The sequence below is a fragment of the Nanorana parkeri genome, unplaced genomic scaffold (genome assembly GCF_000935625.1).
Source record: "Nanorana parkeri isolate BGI_ZX_2015 unplaced genomic scaffold, ASM93562v1 scaffold2117, whole genome shotgun sequence".
Lineage (NCBI taxonomy): Eukaryota > Metazoa > Chordata > Amphibia > Anura > Dicroglossidae > Nanorana > Nanorana parkeri.
The window spans coordinates 125,384-143,109 of NW_017308385.1; the positions used below are offsets into that span (position 1 = coordinate 125,384).

The 17,726-nt window shown below is 49.1% G+C and overlaps 1 protein-coding gene across 1 annotated transcript; it reads left to right on the forward strand.

The window, feature by feature from the left end:
• Positions 1-571: 571 nt before the first annotated feature.
• On the forward strand, positions 572-10,408 carry ASNA1 (arsA arsenite transporter, ATP-binding, homolog 1 (bacterial)). The gene is given in 7 exon segments (XM_018572741.1): positions 572-787; positions 2,509-2,656; positions 4,524-4,672; positions 5,839-5,989; positions 7,119-7,226; positions 8,793-8,990; positions 10,169-10,408. Coding segments are annotated over 7 exon segments (1,029 nt in total). The 5' UTR covers positions 572-644; the 3' UTR covers positions 10,301-10,408.
• Positions 10,409-17,726: the final 7,318 nt, after the last annotated feature.

The following is a 17,726-nucleotide window of genomic DNA, read 5'->3' on the forward strand; positions in this document are numbered from 1 at the left end:
GGGGTTCAGGGGTGACGGCGGTTTCTTTTTTATCGTCCTTGGGTCTCGGAGCAACCTTCTTACTGTTCTCTAGCGCCGGGGCCTCTGCGGCTTCCTCTCCGTCCTCCTCCTCTTCACTGTCCTCCCCTGCCGCCAGCCGTGGACTCTCCTCCGCCATCTTGAGGCCACCTCAGTATCTCCTTAGAAGAGCCCGGCGCCCTCACTGGTATACCGCCAAAGCCGTCACGTAGGGCGACGTCACGCAATTACGTGAGTCGCCGAGAAGATAGGAAAGACGGGAAAAATAGCCAATCGGCACGCGCCTTTTGGAGGCATGCTTCCAATCAGAACACAGGCTACGTATCTAGGCGTGCTTCCACGGCCCTTAGCCAATGATCGGTTCGGGACTCTTTTTTGTCACGTGTTATACTCTGATAGGCACCTTCTCCGGCCTATCCCCCCATTAGAACCGCTATGCAAGTCCACCAATAGGACACCGCTTTATGAAAATGAAGCAAGTGACATTGATTGACATGCTGCCTGACCACTCAGCGAGAGGGAAGGTCTGCCTCGGTGACAGCGGAGGACGGGCCTCTTATCATCTCTATGTGATAGCGCGGCTCTATGTGGATTGGCTGGTTGAGGTCACGTGAGTCTGAACGAACATGGCTGCGCCGGTAGATGAGGAGTTTGAAGATGCCCCAGATGTGGAGCCGTTGGAGCCTACCCTGGTCAACGTGATAGAGCAACGCTCCCTCCGCTGGATCTTCGTGGGAGGGAAAGGAGGAGTGGGCAAGACCACCTGCAGGTGAACGGCGTGGACTGTCCTGCGTAGGCCGGGCAGGAGCTGGGTGTAGGTGGACTGTACCAACTGAGCAGCTCGTGGGGAGATGCGTGGGAGAAACCATCTCTGTAGGAGTCACATCTGCTGTGCCGGGGAGGAGGTGGGACTACAAGTCCCATATTGGCAGCACATGATTGGCATGTTAGTACATAAGAGACCATCTGGGAGCCAGCAGTCTTGTTTTTATTATTATTATTATTATACAGGATTTATATAGCGCCAACAGTTTGCACAGCGCTTTACAATATAGGGCAGACATCACAATCACAATTCAATTCAAGACAAGAGTAAGGAGAGCCCTGCCCGTGAGGGCTTATTATTGCAAAAATGGTGGTCAGGGCATGCTGGGGAGTTTAGTCCTATCCATGCTTTTGCATTTTATGTTGTCCTCCAGGGGATGGGTCTGGCACTGTCTGAGCATGGCCACCACTAAGCCTCTAGCAAGTATTAATTAAAGATAATCTGCCCCTTTTATGCATTCATAGCACATGACAGGTCCTCTTGAGGGCCCATCTGCACTTTCCTGTGCTTCCCTGCTGCTGTGTTTGTCCGAGCCCTAGAAAATAGTTTGTACTTCCAGGCATGAGCATTTCACCTCCTCCTTTCTCTCCCAGGATGCATTGCCTGGTCCCTGAGCAGCGAGTTGCTCAAGCACTGTCCTGTGGGGGGCGAGGAGAAGTAATTAAGATGATATTAAACCTCTGGGCCTGATTTATAAAGCGTTCACACAGCTGTTCACTGTGCGAATTAGATGCAGAGCCCTATGTAGCCACCAGGTGGAGCTGAGGAGCACAGAAATGTCCTATGCTCCTCAGCTCCCTCTAGTGGCCATACAGTGTGGCGGCGCTCATTTGCACAGCAAAGAGCTGTGTGAATGGTTTAAAAATCAGCCCCGATGTGCATGGAGTTTGCATGTTCTCTCCATGCTCGCGTGTGTTTCCTCCGGGTACTCCGGTTTCCTCCCGCACTTCAAAGACATGCTGGCTGAATTGACCCTTGCATGTATGTGAGATAAGGACCTTCCATTGTAAGCTCTGTGGTTACAGGAAATGATGTGTGTGCCACATATGTCGCTGGCCCCTTACGTTCCAGTTTAAGGGTGGCTCCTTGGCTTGTAGGTTCCTATGGAGATCTCAGGAGAGGACTACAGATCATCATGAGGGTGCTGCCTGCACGGACGCGATTAGACAGACACACCGAAGACACGCCTCTGCTCCTTCTCCAAAGCAAGTGATTGACAGCAACTCCTGAGGTTGCTTCGGGAGCCTCCATCAATCACTCGCCTCAGAGGACATGTAGAGGAGCCTCTTTGTGTGTGTTCCCTTGTGGCGTGGCTGACCCAGTTTAGTGTTACAGTGGAAGCTGCAGCCTCATCATTCCATTAACCCTTTGACTTTAGCACACCAAATGGGATCAGGGGATGCCTGCGATACGGCTTCAGGCTTTGTGCACTCTCCCAGTTTTCTCATGGTTGCAGGGAACTGACTTTTGTGAAGGTGACAGACGGCGTAGGCACAAATGGCAGTAAAAACCCGGCATGGGTTCTAATCCTTCCGCATGCAACATGCTTTACATGAACTTTAATTGCAGCGTGGTTCCTGCAGATGTATATCTTCTCCTGTATATGAGGTCATACCTGCATGGGGATATGGAAGTGACCGGCATCTGTCATCTGTCCCCCTCAGCTGTAGCCTGGCCGTGCAGTTGTCTCGGATCCGGGAGAGCGTGCTGATCATATCCACAGACCCCGCCCACAACATCTCCGACGCCTTCGACCAGAAGTTCTCCAAGGTCCCCACCAAAGTGCGCGGCTATGATAACCTCTTTGCTATGGTAAGTGGACTCTGGTCTCTGATGTGACTAGAACATTGCTCACACGCTCCATCGTTCCTGTAGAAGAGCCTTCCGAGCCGGGGTACACAATAAAAATGACGACATTCACAAACATACATACACTGATCAGCCATTACATTATGGCCATCCGCCTAATACTGAGCAGGTCCCCCTTTTCCTGACCCGTCCAGACATGGACTCCACTAGACCTCTGAAGGTGTGCTGTGGTATCTGGCACCGAGCCGTCAGTAGCAGATCCTTTAAGTCCTGTAAGTTGTGAGGTGATCGGCCTCCATGGATCGGACTTGTTTCTCCAGCACATCCCACAGATGATCCATTGGACTGAGATCTGGAGAATTTGGAGGCCAAGTCAACACCTCAAACTCATTGTTGTGTTCCTCAAACCATTCTTCAACCATGTTTGCAGTGTGGCACGGCACATTATCCTCCTTATAGAGACAACTGCCATCAGGGAATCCCTATTCCACGAAGGGGGGTACTTGGTCAGTAACAATGTTTAGGTGGGTGGTCCGTGTCGCAGTAACATCCACATGAAGGATCCGAGGTGTCCCAGCAGAACATTGCCCAAAGCATCACACTGCCTCCACCATCACCAACAGCTGACTCGTTTCTGTCTTATACGGCCATTACTAAGGCTGAGTAAGGCAGAAACGTGCCATTGGTTTCTTTTTTGTACAGATACACGTGGAATACAATTAGATTTTCTTTTGGAAGAGTTTTACAGTTTTAAAGAACTCCTGTAGGTCTTGCTCCCATAGTTTTAAGGATGGGGCTTTATGTCTGGGTTTGGGCAGAAAGGAATGTCTGGGCAGGCCCAAATCCATACATCGCAGAACATTTTTTGGCAAAGCAATGTGGGTCCAGTATGTTAACCTGGAACCTCAAGCCGGGAGGTTGGCTTGTGGTAGCTGGAGGGTAGGCGTGTGGTAGCTGGAGGGTTGGCGTGTGGTAGCTGGAGGGTTGGCGTGTGATAGCTGGAGGGTAGGCGTGTGGTAGCTGGAGGGTAGGCGTGTGATAGCTGGAGGGTAGGCGTGTGATAGCTGGAGGGTAGGCGTGTGATAGCTGGAGGGTAGGCGTGTGGTAGCTGGAGGGTTGGCGTGTGGTAGCTGGAGGGTAGGCGTGTGATAGGCTTGGCTTCGGGTAGCTGGAGGGTAGGCTTGGCTTTGGGTAGCTGGAGTGTTGGCTTGGCTTTGGGTAGCTGGAGGGTAGGCGTGTGGTAGCTGGAGGGTAGGCGTGTGATAGGCTTGGCTTCGGGTAGCTAGAGGGTAGGCTTGGCTTCGGGTAGCTGGAGGGTAGGCTTGGCTTCGGGTACCGGGAGGGTTGGCTTCAGGTGAAAGTAAATGGAAACCCAATTGCCATCAGGAAATCCAACGCAGCCATAGCTAAAGTGCATGTAGAGATGCGGCCGCACGGGTAGCTGGAGGGTAGGCTTGGCTTCGGGTACCGGGAGGGTTGGCTTCAGGTGAAAGTAAATGGAAACCCAATTGCCATCAGGAAATCCAACGCAGCCATAGCTAAAGTGCATGTAGAGATGCGGCCGCAAAGAGCGTGCAGGAGATCTGCAGCACTGAGATGCAGCAAGTGGTGAAAAAGGTATTTTATAAAAAAAGTTAATAGTTTATAATATCAAACTTCATATCATTCAGTCCGTGTTCACATCTACAGAGCTGTCAGACCACATGCATTGCAATGCCACAGACCTCACCTGAATCCTATGTGGCCCATCCCTGGTCTGTGAGTCTCTGTGTCACCAGGAAGTGACAGAAGGCCGGTGACATGTTTTTCATGAATACCTCCCTGTAATGATAAATGATGAATCGTATGTACATGTGTCTGGCCTGTGCAGGAGATTGATCCCAGCCTGGGAGTGGCTGAGCTGCCGGACGAGATATTTGAGGAGGACAACATGCTCAGCATGGGCAAGAAGATGATGCAGGAAGCCATGAGCGCCTTTCCGGGGATAGACGAGGCGATGAGTTACGCAGAGGTGATGAGGTGAGCAAAAATATCAAAGCGAGACGTCATCGTCCACCGTCTCAGAACCGGACGTCACCCTTACAGACGCAGTGACTGAGGGGAGGATGGATCAACCATGGGGCGGCCATTATTAAAGGTTTTCCGTTTTCTAAAAGGCTAAATTGACCTTTGTGACCATGTTTTATGTCACACCCATATTCGGGGTCACATGTTGCCTGATAAAGGCATGGGCACACAAAAGAAAGTGACATTTCGAGAGCACGCAGGGTCTTCTTTTTGTGATACTATGATCGCTTAAAGAAGAACTCCGAGCACATTTTTCATTATCCCGTGCAGTGGGGCTATACGCACACTGCAAACGTTAAAAGAGAACTATGGGGTAAGTGTTTTTCCCCATAGCTCTCCTAAGGGTCACAGGAGGACATATACTAGTGTCATCCTGTGACCCAAAGCTCAATATATAGCAGGCTATTGCCCGCTATGTGCTAAGAGCGCCGAAGCCGCTGTCGAGATCCACACAGCTGTGTAAGTGACAGCTGGCTCTACCTATGTAGAGCCAAAGCCAGCTGTGCCCGCCCCCTCCCCGTTCGTTCCTCCACTCAGCGCTAGAGGGGAGGGGGGAATCCCTGCGGGGAGCCGTGACCAACAGTAGAGAGGATGGGGAAGTGAGCGGATCGGTGCATGTTTCTGCTCACTTCCCCATCAATAGAGCCGACCTGTGACAGCTTCTTTGTCACACAACGTCTCTAACTATGAGGATGAGTGGAAATCACTCACCTCATAGATCTCCTTTCAGTACTTGTTTTGGTCTAGGGAGGAAAATAACAAAGTTATACTCACCCGATCCTCTGAGCCGGCCGTGACAGAGCTCCCTCCAGCCTGTCTTCTCCTTTGCTGCAAAGTTGGTATGTCCCTCGTGTCCTATACACTGTATATAGAACGCGATGGCTCACAGGACCTTAGACCGCTGGAGGGGAAGGAGCAGTCACCCGGCTCAGAAGATGGGGTGAGTATAACTTTTAATCGGGGTTCTCCAGAGGGGCACGGGGTCCGATATGGGAACCCAAATCAAGAATGCAGCAAGTGAAGTCAGGAGTCTTCTATGGCAGCCCACTCTGCAGTAGGCACGCTGTACTTTTGGTGTCCTTATGCGAGTCTGTGACACATGCTCTCTCTCTCTGTAGGCTGGTGAAAGGGATGAACTTCTCGGTAGTGGTCTTCGACACGGCTCCTACAGGGCACACACTGCGACTTCTTAACTTTCCAACCATTGTGGAGCGAGGACTGGGAAGGTTGATGCAGATAAAGACCCAATTAACAAAATGAACCCTTGTAGTAGGGTTACTCCGGCACTGCAAGCGTTAACTGGAATAGAGAAGATATGCGTACCTGATCCCGAATCCTGTGGCAGTCAGCGCTCCCCTCTCTTCCCCCGCCGCTCTGACTGTGGTGTGTTCCTCGGCACCCTCATGTCTAATGCTGGTGAATAGACCTGCGTTAGACTGCCGGAGCACAGGGGATAAAGAGGCTGTGGGGATTGTTCTAGCAGCCAGGCATGATCGAGGATCAGGTGAGTAGATCTACTTTAATTCAGCCATAACGAGCAGTTAACCCTTGCAGTGCGTGATGGACTACAATCTCATGTTTAGTGTACTCATTTGTATTGAGATTGTAGTCCATCACAGGGGCGAGCTTGGAGCGGTGACTACTTTGCAACACACACAGGGACCATGGGGAACAAAAGTAGCCACCCTCCAGAAGGAAGGACAGTGTCGGCACCAATTCAGAGATGATTTGAGGATCTACAGCCTAGTGATACACAAATAACTAGGCATGCACTGATGCCGGTTTTTCGGTATCGAGTATGAGTACCAATATTATGCTTTCGGTACTCGCTGATACCGAGTACCAATAGCTGCGCTTCCGCTGGCATAGAGCCGGCTTCCCGGGCAATCAGGAATCCACGCATCGGAGAATGACATGCCGCCCGGCTTCCTGATTGCCTGGGAAGCCGGCTCTATGTTGTTTGGCCGGCTCGATTTGTGATTGGCTGGAAAGCCGCCTTCCCAGCCATTCAGCATCGAGCCGGCTGTTCGGGCTGCTCCATGCTGATTGGCAGGCAAACTGGCTTCCCAGGCAATCGGGAAGCCAGGAGGCGGGTCATTACTCGCCACCTGGCTTCCTGATTGCCCGGGAAGCCGGCTCCATGTTCCCCCACGGCACTGCCGGCCAGGATTTCCTCTGACCGGAAGTTCCGGTATCGGAGCATTTGGGTGAGTACGAGCACTCGCCCACATACTTGGTATCCACACCTATACTAGTTTCGGTGCATTCCTAGAAATAAGATACATTTATGTTGCTGGTTATGATTCTTGAATGTATTTTTACAACTTGGCTCTGGAGTTTAGTGTCATATTAATCCCAACCTGCCCCTCCATTCACCTCCTCTCTTTCCTCTCTTCAGATGTGCAACATGCTGGGACTTGGGGACATGAACGCTGACCAGCTTGCTTCCAAGTTAGAAGAGACTCTCCCTGTCATCCGATCGGTCAGCGAACAGTTCAAAGACCCGGTAAGATCTGTAACGGCGGCCGGTGTGATGGAGGACATTGGAGTTATTATTAATCTTCAGTACAAAATATGCAACAGTGTTATGAAGGTGCTGAAGCACTTGAGAATGTTGAACATAAGAGATATGTCCTAGAAACTATGTAGGGCGCATCTCTTATGTCCAGCTACCATTCCCCTGCCGCAAATAGCAGATGTCAAAATGACAGCCGGGAATTGCTTTGTATTACACAGCAGGAGCGGCTGTCAGAATGTAAAATGACACTTGTAGTCTGGAAGTGTCATGGAGTAAATACAATGAAATCAATGTATTGACTATTTCATTCATATATAGATGAAAGGTGTGACCTTTGATCTGCATGTGACATCATTTAAAGATACCCTTATTTGTTAATTTTTTTAAAAATAAAATCTATTTCTATTTAACCCTTTAGTGACCCTTATGTAAGGTTTCCATGGTTTGTACTAGAAACATAATTTTAGATGGCGAGAAGTCTGGAATAAAATGTGTGTGTGTGTCTATACAGGTGAAACTCGATTAATTAGAATATCGTGCAAAGTTCATTTATTTCACTAATGCAACTTAAAAGGTGAAACTAATATATGAGATAGACTCATTACATGCAAAGCAAAAAAAATAGAAAAAGAGATTGAGGACACGAGTCCTATCTCTTTTTCTGTGTCCCCTGTTATCAATGAACAGGAATCCTTTGTGAGTGTTCCTGGTCATTCATAACATGAGAACATGGTATGTTTACTATAACCACAATCATGAATGGACGGGAAGTGATGTAGAGGTGATGTAGATCACTTCCCATTCATTTATAATTGAGGATATAGTACACATACCATGTCCTCAATTATCTACAAACACTCAGCCATCACTGAACGCTGAGTGTATGTACCCGCTCTCCTCTCTGACACGCTGTCGCTGGAGGCTGAGCGAGCGGGGCGGGAGGAAAGCCCAGCCTCCTATGACAGCGCGGGCTGTCTCCGCCCACACACCGCTTTGCTGGACTGTGATAGGAGGCTGAATGGTGTGGGAGGAGACGCCGGCCGCAAACAGCGCTTGGCCGACTATCGCAGTTTCTTTCCTCCCCGCTGGGACACAGAGCAGCGCCCAGCGGGGAGGAAAGAAAGAATGGATGTGCCGCGGTATCGGCAGGAAAATGGCACTTTCGGCATTAAAGTGCCATTTTCGGCCGATATGTTTCGGCAGCCGATATATGGGTGCATCCCTAAAATATCTATAGATCTATATCTATCTATCTATCTATAGATAGATAGATATCTGTCTATAGATATATACATCTATATAATGTGGGTGTGTTCTTTTGAACTTTAAGAATTTTACAACTGATATATGCACTTTAATGATAGAGATATATTCCTAATGATATAAGCGCTGCAGATTTTATTATATGATTTGTTGTGAATGATTTGCTTTATGCAATTTATGAACTGTTGCTTCTGGATTATTATACAGCAGAGGATAGGAGAGAACTTTAAATACTGTAATATACATAACGCCTCATGCTATGGCTGACTGGTACTACATCCCTCCATACAGGAGCAGACGACCTTCATCTGCGTTTGTATTGCCGAGTTCCTGTCCCTGTACGAGACCGAGCGATTGATCCAGGAACTGGCGAAATGTAAGATAGATACTCATAACATCATAGTGAACCAGCTGGTGTTTCCTGACCCTGAGAGGCCATGCCGGATGTGCGAGGCCCGACACAAGATCCAGTCGAAATACCTGGACCAGGTATGTCATGGATGGGGGATAGTCAGTGGCGGGGCATCTGGTGTTTAATAGGGGAAAGGGAGAGCTGCTTGATTTTAAAGACAAACTCAATGCCTTTCTTTTCAAGCAGGACTAGCTGGATCCACTACCCAGCAATCCAGCTGAGCCTATCACTGCTTATAAAGACAGAGAGGGTGGAATAGGGGCACTGGGTGTCTGACACCTCACCTCCCCTTTTCGTACCACGTGATGTCGGTTGTATCATAGAAGAGCCTGGGGCCCGAGGTGAGCACTGTCACTTGCCGCTCATTAAATATGTCCTTTTGCTAGATACGTGGTCGGCCAGCAGTGGGTGGAGTGGGGATGCGCTGTCTCAGGAACAACACCACTTACAAAGTTTGGTAGAGCTACAGAAAGATTGGAAGTGCTACATGCACTTTGTCCCCTGGGGAGGCAGCTTTAAACTGTTTGGTGGCGTCTGATATCATTTACCTAAAAACAAAAGTGACAGTTTATATAAAAGAACTATAAATAATCTGCGTTTAGAGCAATATGAAAACTACACCAGTGAGGGCAGATTTGTTTTAAAATTAAAACTTGCAGATATAGGAATGTGAATGTGGTATTTCCATTTCTGCTAATGGCGTTCCTGTAAAGGGCAGGCCCCCTCCTGTAGTATCACACAAGGGCCACAATGTGGCACCCTTAGAAAAGAAACCTGTAATAACAATACGAATATGTCTCTTTCCCCTTTTATATAATTACCTTGTTCTGTGTCTCATGTCTTCCCCTTTGTGCTTCCTCTTTACCCTTTTACACCCCCGACCCTTTCTCTCTCTCTCTCTCTCTCTCCTTTCTTTCTTTCTTTCTCTCTCTCTTTCTCTCTCTCTCTCTTTCTCTAGCTTTCTCTCTCTCTTTCTCTCTCTCTTTCTCTCTCTCTCTCTCTCTCTCTCTCTCTCTCTTTCTCTCTCTCTTTCTTCTCTCTCTTTCTCTCTCTCTTTCTTCTCTCTCTTTCTCTCTCTCTCTTTCTTCTCTCTCTTTCCCCCTCTCCTTCTTCTCTCTCTCTTTCCCCCTCTCCTTCTTCTCTCTCTTTCCCCCTCTCCTTCTCCTCTCTCTTTCCCCCTCTCCTTCTCCTCTCTCTTTCCCCCTCTCCTTCTCCTCTCTCTTTCTCATTTTTTCTCTCTCTCCTTCTCTCTAAGATGGAGGACCTGTATGAAGATTTCCACATCGTGAAGCTCCCCCTTCTCCCACATGAAGTTAGGGGGGCGGAAAATGTCAACACATTCTCTAACCTTCTACTGGAGCCGCACACACCGCCAAGCGGGAAGTGAGGTCTTGGGATGCCGGGCGGGTTACCTTCACACCGTTTCACAAACACTACAGAGGCAAGCAAGACAGATGGACATCCCTCTGACTGACAGCCCAGGTTTTACCCCTCCGAAAACCTGTCACCCCCACCATTTATTTTAATTTTTTTTTTTTGTGGAGGGTCTATTTATTGTTTCTGGAATTTGGGGACCCAAACATGTACATCTCACTCTGATCTCCTTGTCGTCTGTTTGTGTGTTTGTGTATCTCGGTTTCTTTATATCTCCTTGATCATTTTGTCTCTTCATATTTTCACTAATGCATCTTGAATGCTGCACTATAGATCAATAAGTAAGCATGACACCAATGTAGTTTCAGGGTATCGCTGATATACCTCCCTTTTCCCCAAATAAAACTGTAGTGCTCTGGGAGCGGAGTAATACATTTTCTTTATACAAATCTGTGTTTTGTGGTTATTATCGGAGTGCAACATTCAGCGTTATTATACAGTGAGGTGTGATCATTATCCATGTATAGAGACATGGTATCCTTATACAGCGCGGTGTGATCATTATCGGTATCGTATGGTGCGGTGTGATCAATATCCATGTATAGAGACCTGGTATCCTTATACAGCGCGGTGTGATCATTATCGGAATCATATTGTGCTGTGTGATCAATATCCATGTATAGATACTTGGTATCCTTTTACAGTGCGGCGTGATCACCTGGCTCCTCATGGCTTCACCTGCACAGCCACGTCATCCATTCACATTTCCTTTAACAAGGTCTGTGAATGGATCTCTGTCAGAAATGCTACGAGAATGCATTGCCCATTGCAAGGGTGCGTTCTTATAGGATTTCAAACTCCCAACTCTGCCCAGGAGGCATGGTAGCTTCACCAGTGCCACCCGGAAGCATCAGCGCCATTTGCAAGCATCTGCATGTTTGCCTATGGCAATTTAAAGCCATTGCTATGGGACGGGGGGGTAAGGACCTTATGCTTGGCATAGATGATGGCTTAGAAGAGCCGTGAGAATAAAGACCTCTACTGATTGGTTGTTCTGAGACACTGAACTTTGCCTTATTGCATAACCCCCGACCCCCCTCAGTGCAGGATCAATAAGAGGTTGCTGTATACAGGATTCCTAAGGGTTGATGTACATTGTAGATGGGTTCCCCATGCGGTCACATAAAAGCAAAGCAGAAACTGATCCCTATTGCCAATTATAACTACCACTTAATAAGGAAGATTCACCAATGCGACGTTATTAAACTGAGGTCTGGTGGGTTGGTCTGGGCTACTGCAACTTGTGGTCTTCCGGAGGGGGGGGGGGATTTTCTCTTCTGAATGAGGGGCTTACCTGTACAATCATCCACTCGGGGTCTCCTGTTCGGGGCTTAGGTCACTCAGACCCGCCGTCGCCTTCCTTCCTCATCACCCGTCCCTCCGCCCCTCCTATGTTTTGATTTTTCTGCCTAATTACTCTCATACAAAGCACAGGAGGGAGCCCCAGAGCGACACACAGTTCCAGGCAGAGAACAAAAGATTTCTGTGACTCCTCTCGTCTTCCACTGCAGGATGTGAGGCTGAAAGGACAACATCACGTCTTCTTATGAGGTGCTTCAATGAAAGTGGTCAATATGATGTTGTTCTATTCCATGCTTTCACCCCCCAAACCCACCCGTATTGGGGGAAAAAAAGCCATTCCTGACCACTTTTTGAACATGCCAACTGCCTGGCTGCCTCTGGGTACTTTGAAAGCCACTGATCTGGAGCAAGCATGCGTGCTGAAGCCAAAAGAATGGAGGGAATAGATCCCCTGTCAGTTTCTTATTTGCTGTCTGTGTCCCCATTAGGGAGATTCACCCTCTCTATGTGTCTCAGTGACCGTTATCACTGAATGTGAAGGAAAATCCCACATTTTGGGTTGTCACCAGAACAGGAATAGATTGGGGGGGGGCGGCGGACACTAGTTCTGGTGGCCGCCAGGGATTTCTCTCTCTTTTAAGGGTTTTCCTGTCACTTCCTGTTGTGGCTATTGGACAGGAAGTAAGGGGAAATCTCTTCAATGTGACATACATGGCAAAAGAAAAAAAATGTTCTACCCCCCCCCCCCCCCCCCAGAAAAAAGCTGTTCTCCCCCCCCCCCTCCCTTCCTTAGTCTACCCAAAACAAACAAAAAAAAAAATGTTTTTGGATTAGACTAAAATCTTCATACTGGTTCGAGTTCGATGATTCAAAGTGTTAAAGCCATTGGAACAGATAGACATCAGACAATTAGCATTTTCAGTGAGGTTCTAACCCAGGGGTAGGCAACCTCAGTCCTCCAGCTGTGAGGAAAGTACAAATCCTATCATGCCTCTACCTCCAGGAGTCATGCCTGTGGCTGTCAAGGTCTTGCAATGCCTCATGGGACTTGTAGTTCCACAACAGCTGGAGGACCCAGGTTAAAATGTCTGTGTGCCCATTGGTGAGATTTCCCATCACTTTCAGTCCTGGCAGGAAGTGAAGGAATACTCCCCATGTACATTACAATCTGATTGTACAATGTCTTTTAGATCTTCCAACAAGTCTGTAGTACAAGGGCCCGCCTGATTGGATAGATTAGGTTGGCCCTCATAGTACACCGCTTTGGTAAATCTGAGGTTGTATGGTCAGATTGTAACGTGTATGGTGAGTCTTCTTTTTGAAACAAAATTAAATGTTTGGGCTGAAATTGGGCTTTAAAAAAATCCCCCAAAAAAATTAAAATACATTTTTCTAAGTGGCCAATATCTCTGTCAGTTCATACGTGGCAGCCATGTTGTCCTTGTCTATACTCCACTAGTTGGCCGGGCTCTCAAGGAGGACAACGGTACAATATTCCGGGATGTTCTGTCATTACATCCCACAGTTCCCATGTATTGTCTCCTCGGGTGTTGGATAAACAGGGAGGACGGTGAGGTGTTTGTTGTGTCCACTTAAAGCTAATCCTATTATAATGTGTGACAGAGACAGAGGATGGAGAGGTGAAAGACGAGGACAATGACTGGCAGCTCTAAAATAACATCCTGACCATGGCTCCCGTCCACCATCCTGACCATAGATCCCATCCGCTATCCTGACCATGGCTCCCATCCACCATCCTGACCATGGATTCTGTCCGCTATCCTGACCATGGCTCCCATCTACCATCCTGACCATAGATCCCGTCCGCCATCCTGACCATGGCTCCCATCCACCATCCTGACCAAGATTCCCGTCCACGGCTCCCGTCCACCTTCCTGACCATAGCTCCCATCCACTCTCCTGACCTTGGCTTCCATCCACCTTCTTGACTATGGCTCCCGTCCATCATCCAATCCGCCATCCTGACCATGGCTCCCGTCCACCTTCCTGACCATAGCTCCCATCCACTTTCCTGACCATAGATTCCGTCCGCCATCCTGACCATGGCTCCCATCCACCATCCTGACCATAGATCCCATCCGCCATCCTGACCTTGGCTCCCATCAACCATCCTGACCATAGATCCCGTCCACCATCTTGACCATGGCTCTTATCCACCATCCCGTCCGCCATCCTGACCATGGCTCCCATCCACCATCCTGACCAAGATTCCCGTCCACGGCTCCCGTCCACCTTCCTGACCATAGCTCCCATCCACTCTCCTGACCTTGGCTTCCATCCACCTTCTTGACTATGGCTCCCGTCCATCATCCAGTCCACCATCCTGACCATGGCTCCCGTCCGTCATCCAGTCCACCATCCTGACCATAGATTCCGTCTGCCATCCTGACCATGGCTCCCATCCACCATCCTGCCAAGACTCCCATCCGCCATCCTGGCCGTGGCTCCCGTCCACCATCCTGACCTTGGCTCTTGTCCACCATCCTGACCTTGGCTCTTGTCCATCATCCTGACCTTGGCTCCCGTCCACCATCCTGACCTTGGCTCCCGTCCACCATCCTGACCAAGACTCCCGTCCACCATTCTGACCAAGACTCCCGTCCACGGCTCCTGTCCACCTTCCTGACCATAGCTCCCGTCCACTCTCCTGACCATGGCTCCCATCCACCTTCCTGACTATGGCTCCCGTTCGTCATCCAGTCCATCATCCTGACTATGGCTCCCGTCCGTCATCCAGTCCATCATCCTGACCATGGCTCCCGTCCGTCATCCAGTCCATCATCCTGACCATGGCTCCCGTCCGTCATCCAGTCCACGATCCTGACCATGATTCCTGTCCACCATCCTGACCAAGACTCCCATCCACCATCCTGACCATGGCTCCCATCCCCCACCCTGACCAAGACTCCCGTCCACCCTCCTGACCATGGCTCCTGTCCGTCATCCTGACTAGACATGTGCACTGCCAAAAAATTCGTTTAGTTTCGTTTCGTTTTAAATTCGGATTTGTGTTATTTCGTTTTTCAGGATTCGGGTGGGAAAGTCAATTCGGATTCGGAATTCGGATACATCCGAATGTCCGAATTGCCGAAAATTCGTCCGAATTTCGATTCGGAACGAAACGAATCGCACATGTCTAATCCTGACCATGGCTCCTGTCCGTCATCCTGACTAGACATGTGCACTGCCAAAAAATTCGTTTAGTTTCGTTTCGTTTTAAATTCGGATTTGTGTTATTTCGTTTTTCAGGATTCGGGTGGGAAAGTCAATTCGGATTCGGAATTCGGATACATCCGAATGTCCGAATTGCCGAAAATTCGTCCGAATTTCGATTCGGAACGAAACGAATCGCACATGTCTAATCCTGACCATGGCTCCCGTCTGCCATCCTGACCATGGCTCCCGTCTACCATCCTGACCATGGCTCACGTCCGTCATCCAGTCCACCATCCATTCCAGACTAGGGCTCCCATAGACCACCCGATCCAAGACTCCCGTCCAACCTCCTGACCATGGTTCCTGTCCATCAGCCTGACCACCATCCTGACCACCATCCTGACCATGGCTCCCGTCTGCCATCCTGACTATGGCTCCCATCTGCCATCCTGACCAAGGTCCCGTCTGCCATCCTGACCATGGCTCCAGTCTACCATCCTGACACAAAAACAACCAGTCACATCTATAGGAAGTATAATGTATCTATGGGAAATACAATGTACAGTTGTGCATATGATCTGTAGAACGATGGACTTTGCATTGGAAATGTCCTTATAACCTTCCCAGACTGATGGGCAGTGACAATTGCTTCTCTAAGATCATTGCTGATGTCTTGCAATATCTATATACTGTGTATATATATATCTATATATATATATATATATAGATATAGATATAGATATATATATTTTCTACATGACAAAAGATTCCCTGAGCACTATGGGAAGGCTCTGATAAGCAGTCATGTTGTCAGCTCCCTCCCTCCTCCTACCCTACGGCATGGAAGAGGTAGACAGAAGGGGTGAACACAGGAGCATTTCTGGGGTGCTCTGCAGAGCACTAGACCTGAACTACAGGCACCTGGAGGTTTCATGTGGATTTTAATGTTTGCTGTGCTGACAGGTACTCTTTAAAGCAAAAATCCAGGGAAACATTTTCTTAACCCCTGCAGTGGAGCTATATAGCTTATAACTGTAAAGCCGCTTCTCCTTTCACTGTCCAATCACAGCTGGGGCTGGGACAAAACCTATAAGGGTTATTGAACTGCAGCACAGAAAAATCAGGTCCTGTTGTCTGCCAGCCAGGGCTGTGCTGTGTAGCAGTGTAAATCTCAGAACTGGATGGGCAGAATCTAAATCATCATGCAGGCGAAACATCTCCCATATATGTATTTCATTTGTTTGCCTGGAGGTCAGCTTCAGGGCCGGTTCACACCATAAACCTTAATCACTGAGGCAGCATGCAGTGAAATGACGCAGGGCAAAGTGCGATGAGACGTCAGATTTTATTTTATCGCAGTTGTGTCTGTGGGAAATGTTTGCAGGTGGATTGCTGCGTCTTGCTGAACTTTGCCCTTTGTCCTTGTGGGGTTAAAGTGACCCGAGTTTCCATGCAAGAAATGACGGTGACTCCAATCTTCCGGGTGTATCCATTGCCTCGTCCCCCCGCTAAGCGCTGTGGTTTCTCCCACCGGGTTCTCTATCACTATACGGTAACCCCCCGGCCAGTTTGTCAGTGCCCCATTGGGGAGATTTCCTTCACTTCCTTTCCCGTAGACACAACAGGAAGTGAGAGGAAATGTCTACAAAATGGGTGACTATTGTCACCAGAACAGGTGTACCCAGTGGGGGATTTGTTGTCCTGGTGACAACGGGTAGCCCTCACTCACACCTGGGTGTAGAGGGAACGTTTGTCTCGGTGATGCACCTCCCGCACGTTCACAAGCATTTTTTTTCCATGTTTGGCGCCGTTCCCCATTGATTTCACTGGGTCCCTGGATGCGCGCCAAGTGTGGGAGATACATGTCACATATTTTGCAACATGTGTCCTGTGTGGGGAAAAAAACGAATTTGCTCATCTGCGTTTGGGGTGCCATCAACTAGTAATGGCAACATAAGCGCGTTCCACATCTGTGCTTTGTGAACGCGCGGTAAAACCGTTCGCCGCCCTATGCTCACCCCCAAGTGCACGTCCGTGCGGGTGTCCGGACTCGGACGTAGACAGGATCCATCCTGTCAGCGTACCAGTACGCTCACCTGCACCCGCACGGACGTGCAGTGCGGGTGAGCATAGGGCGGCGTACGGCCGCGTACTCCCATAGAAAAGGACAGGGGCTGCGTACTAATCACACGCAGCACCTGTCCTTCCCGGGAGCTGCCCGATACAGCCCTGCACGGAGCACTGAGCTGTACGTGCCTGCCGATTCTAGTGTGAATGAGCCCTAATGCTCAATGATGCACGTGATGTCTTGCTGCATTGCAATGCCATTCATTTTTAATGCCACACCATTGCTCTAAGGCAGGGGTAGGCAGCCCTCAGGCTGTGATGTAACTACAAACTCCATCATGCCTCTGCCTCTGGGGGTCATGCCTGTGGCTGTCAGAGTCTTACAATGCCTCATGGGACTTGTAGTTCTACCACAGCTGGAAGGCCGGAGTTTGCCTACCACTGCTTTACACTCCACCAGGGGTAAGCAACCACAGCACTCCAGCTGTGGTGGAACTAAAAGTCCCATGAGGCATTGCAAGACCCTGACAGCCCAGGCATGACCCCCAGAGGCAGAGACATGATGGGATGTGTATGGCTGGCTAGTGTATGGCTGGCTCAAGGACGCAATTCCTTTTAAATGGGCTGCAGGAATGCAACGCGCGCGCGCCAAAGTGTGGCAAAGACAGTAATGTGCCCCTGCTAAACATCTTATCATTCACCTGTAGACTGACCCCTCATGGGGGTGACACCTGTGTGTGTGCTCAGCATCATTACAATGAAAGGGATGATAACTGGAGATAATGGCAGGAAATGAAATGAAAATATATCTGAACAATGGAGAAGAGATTATA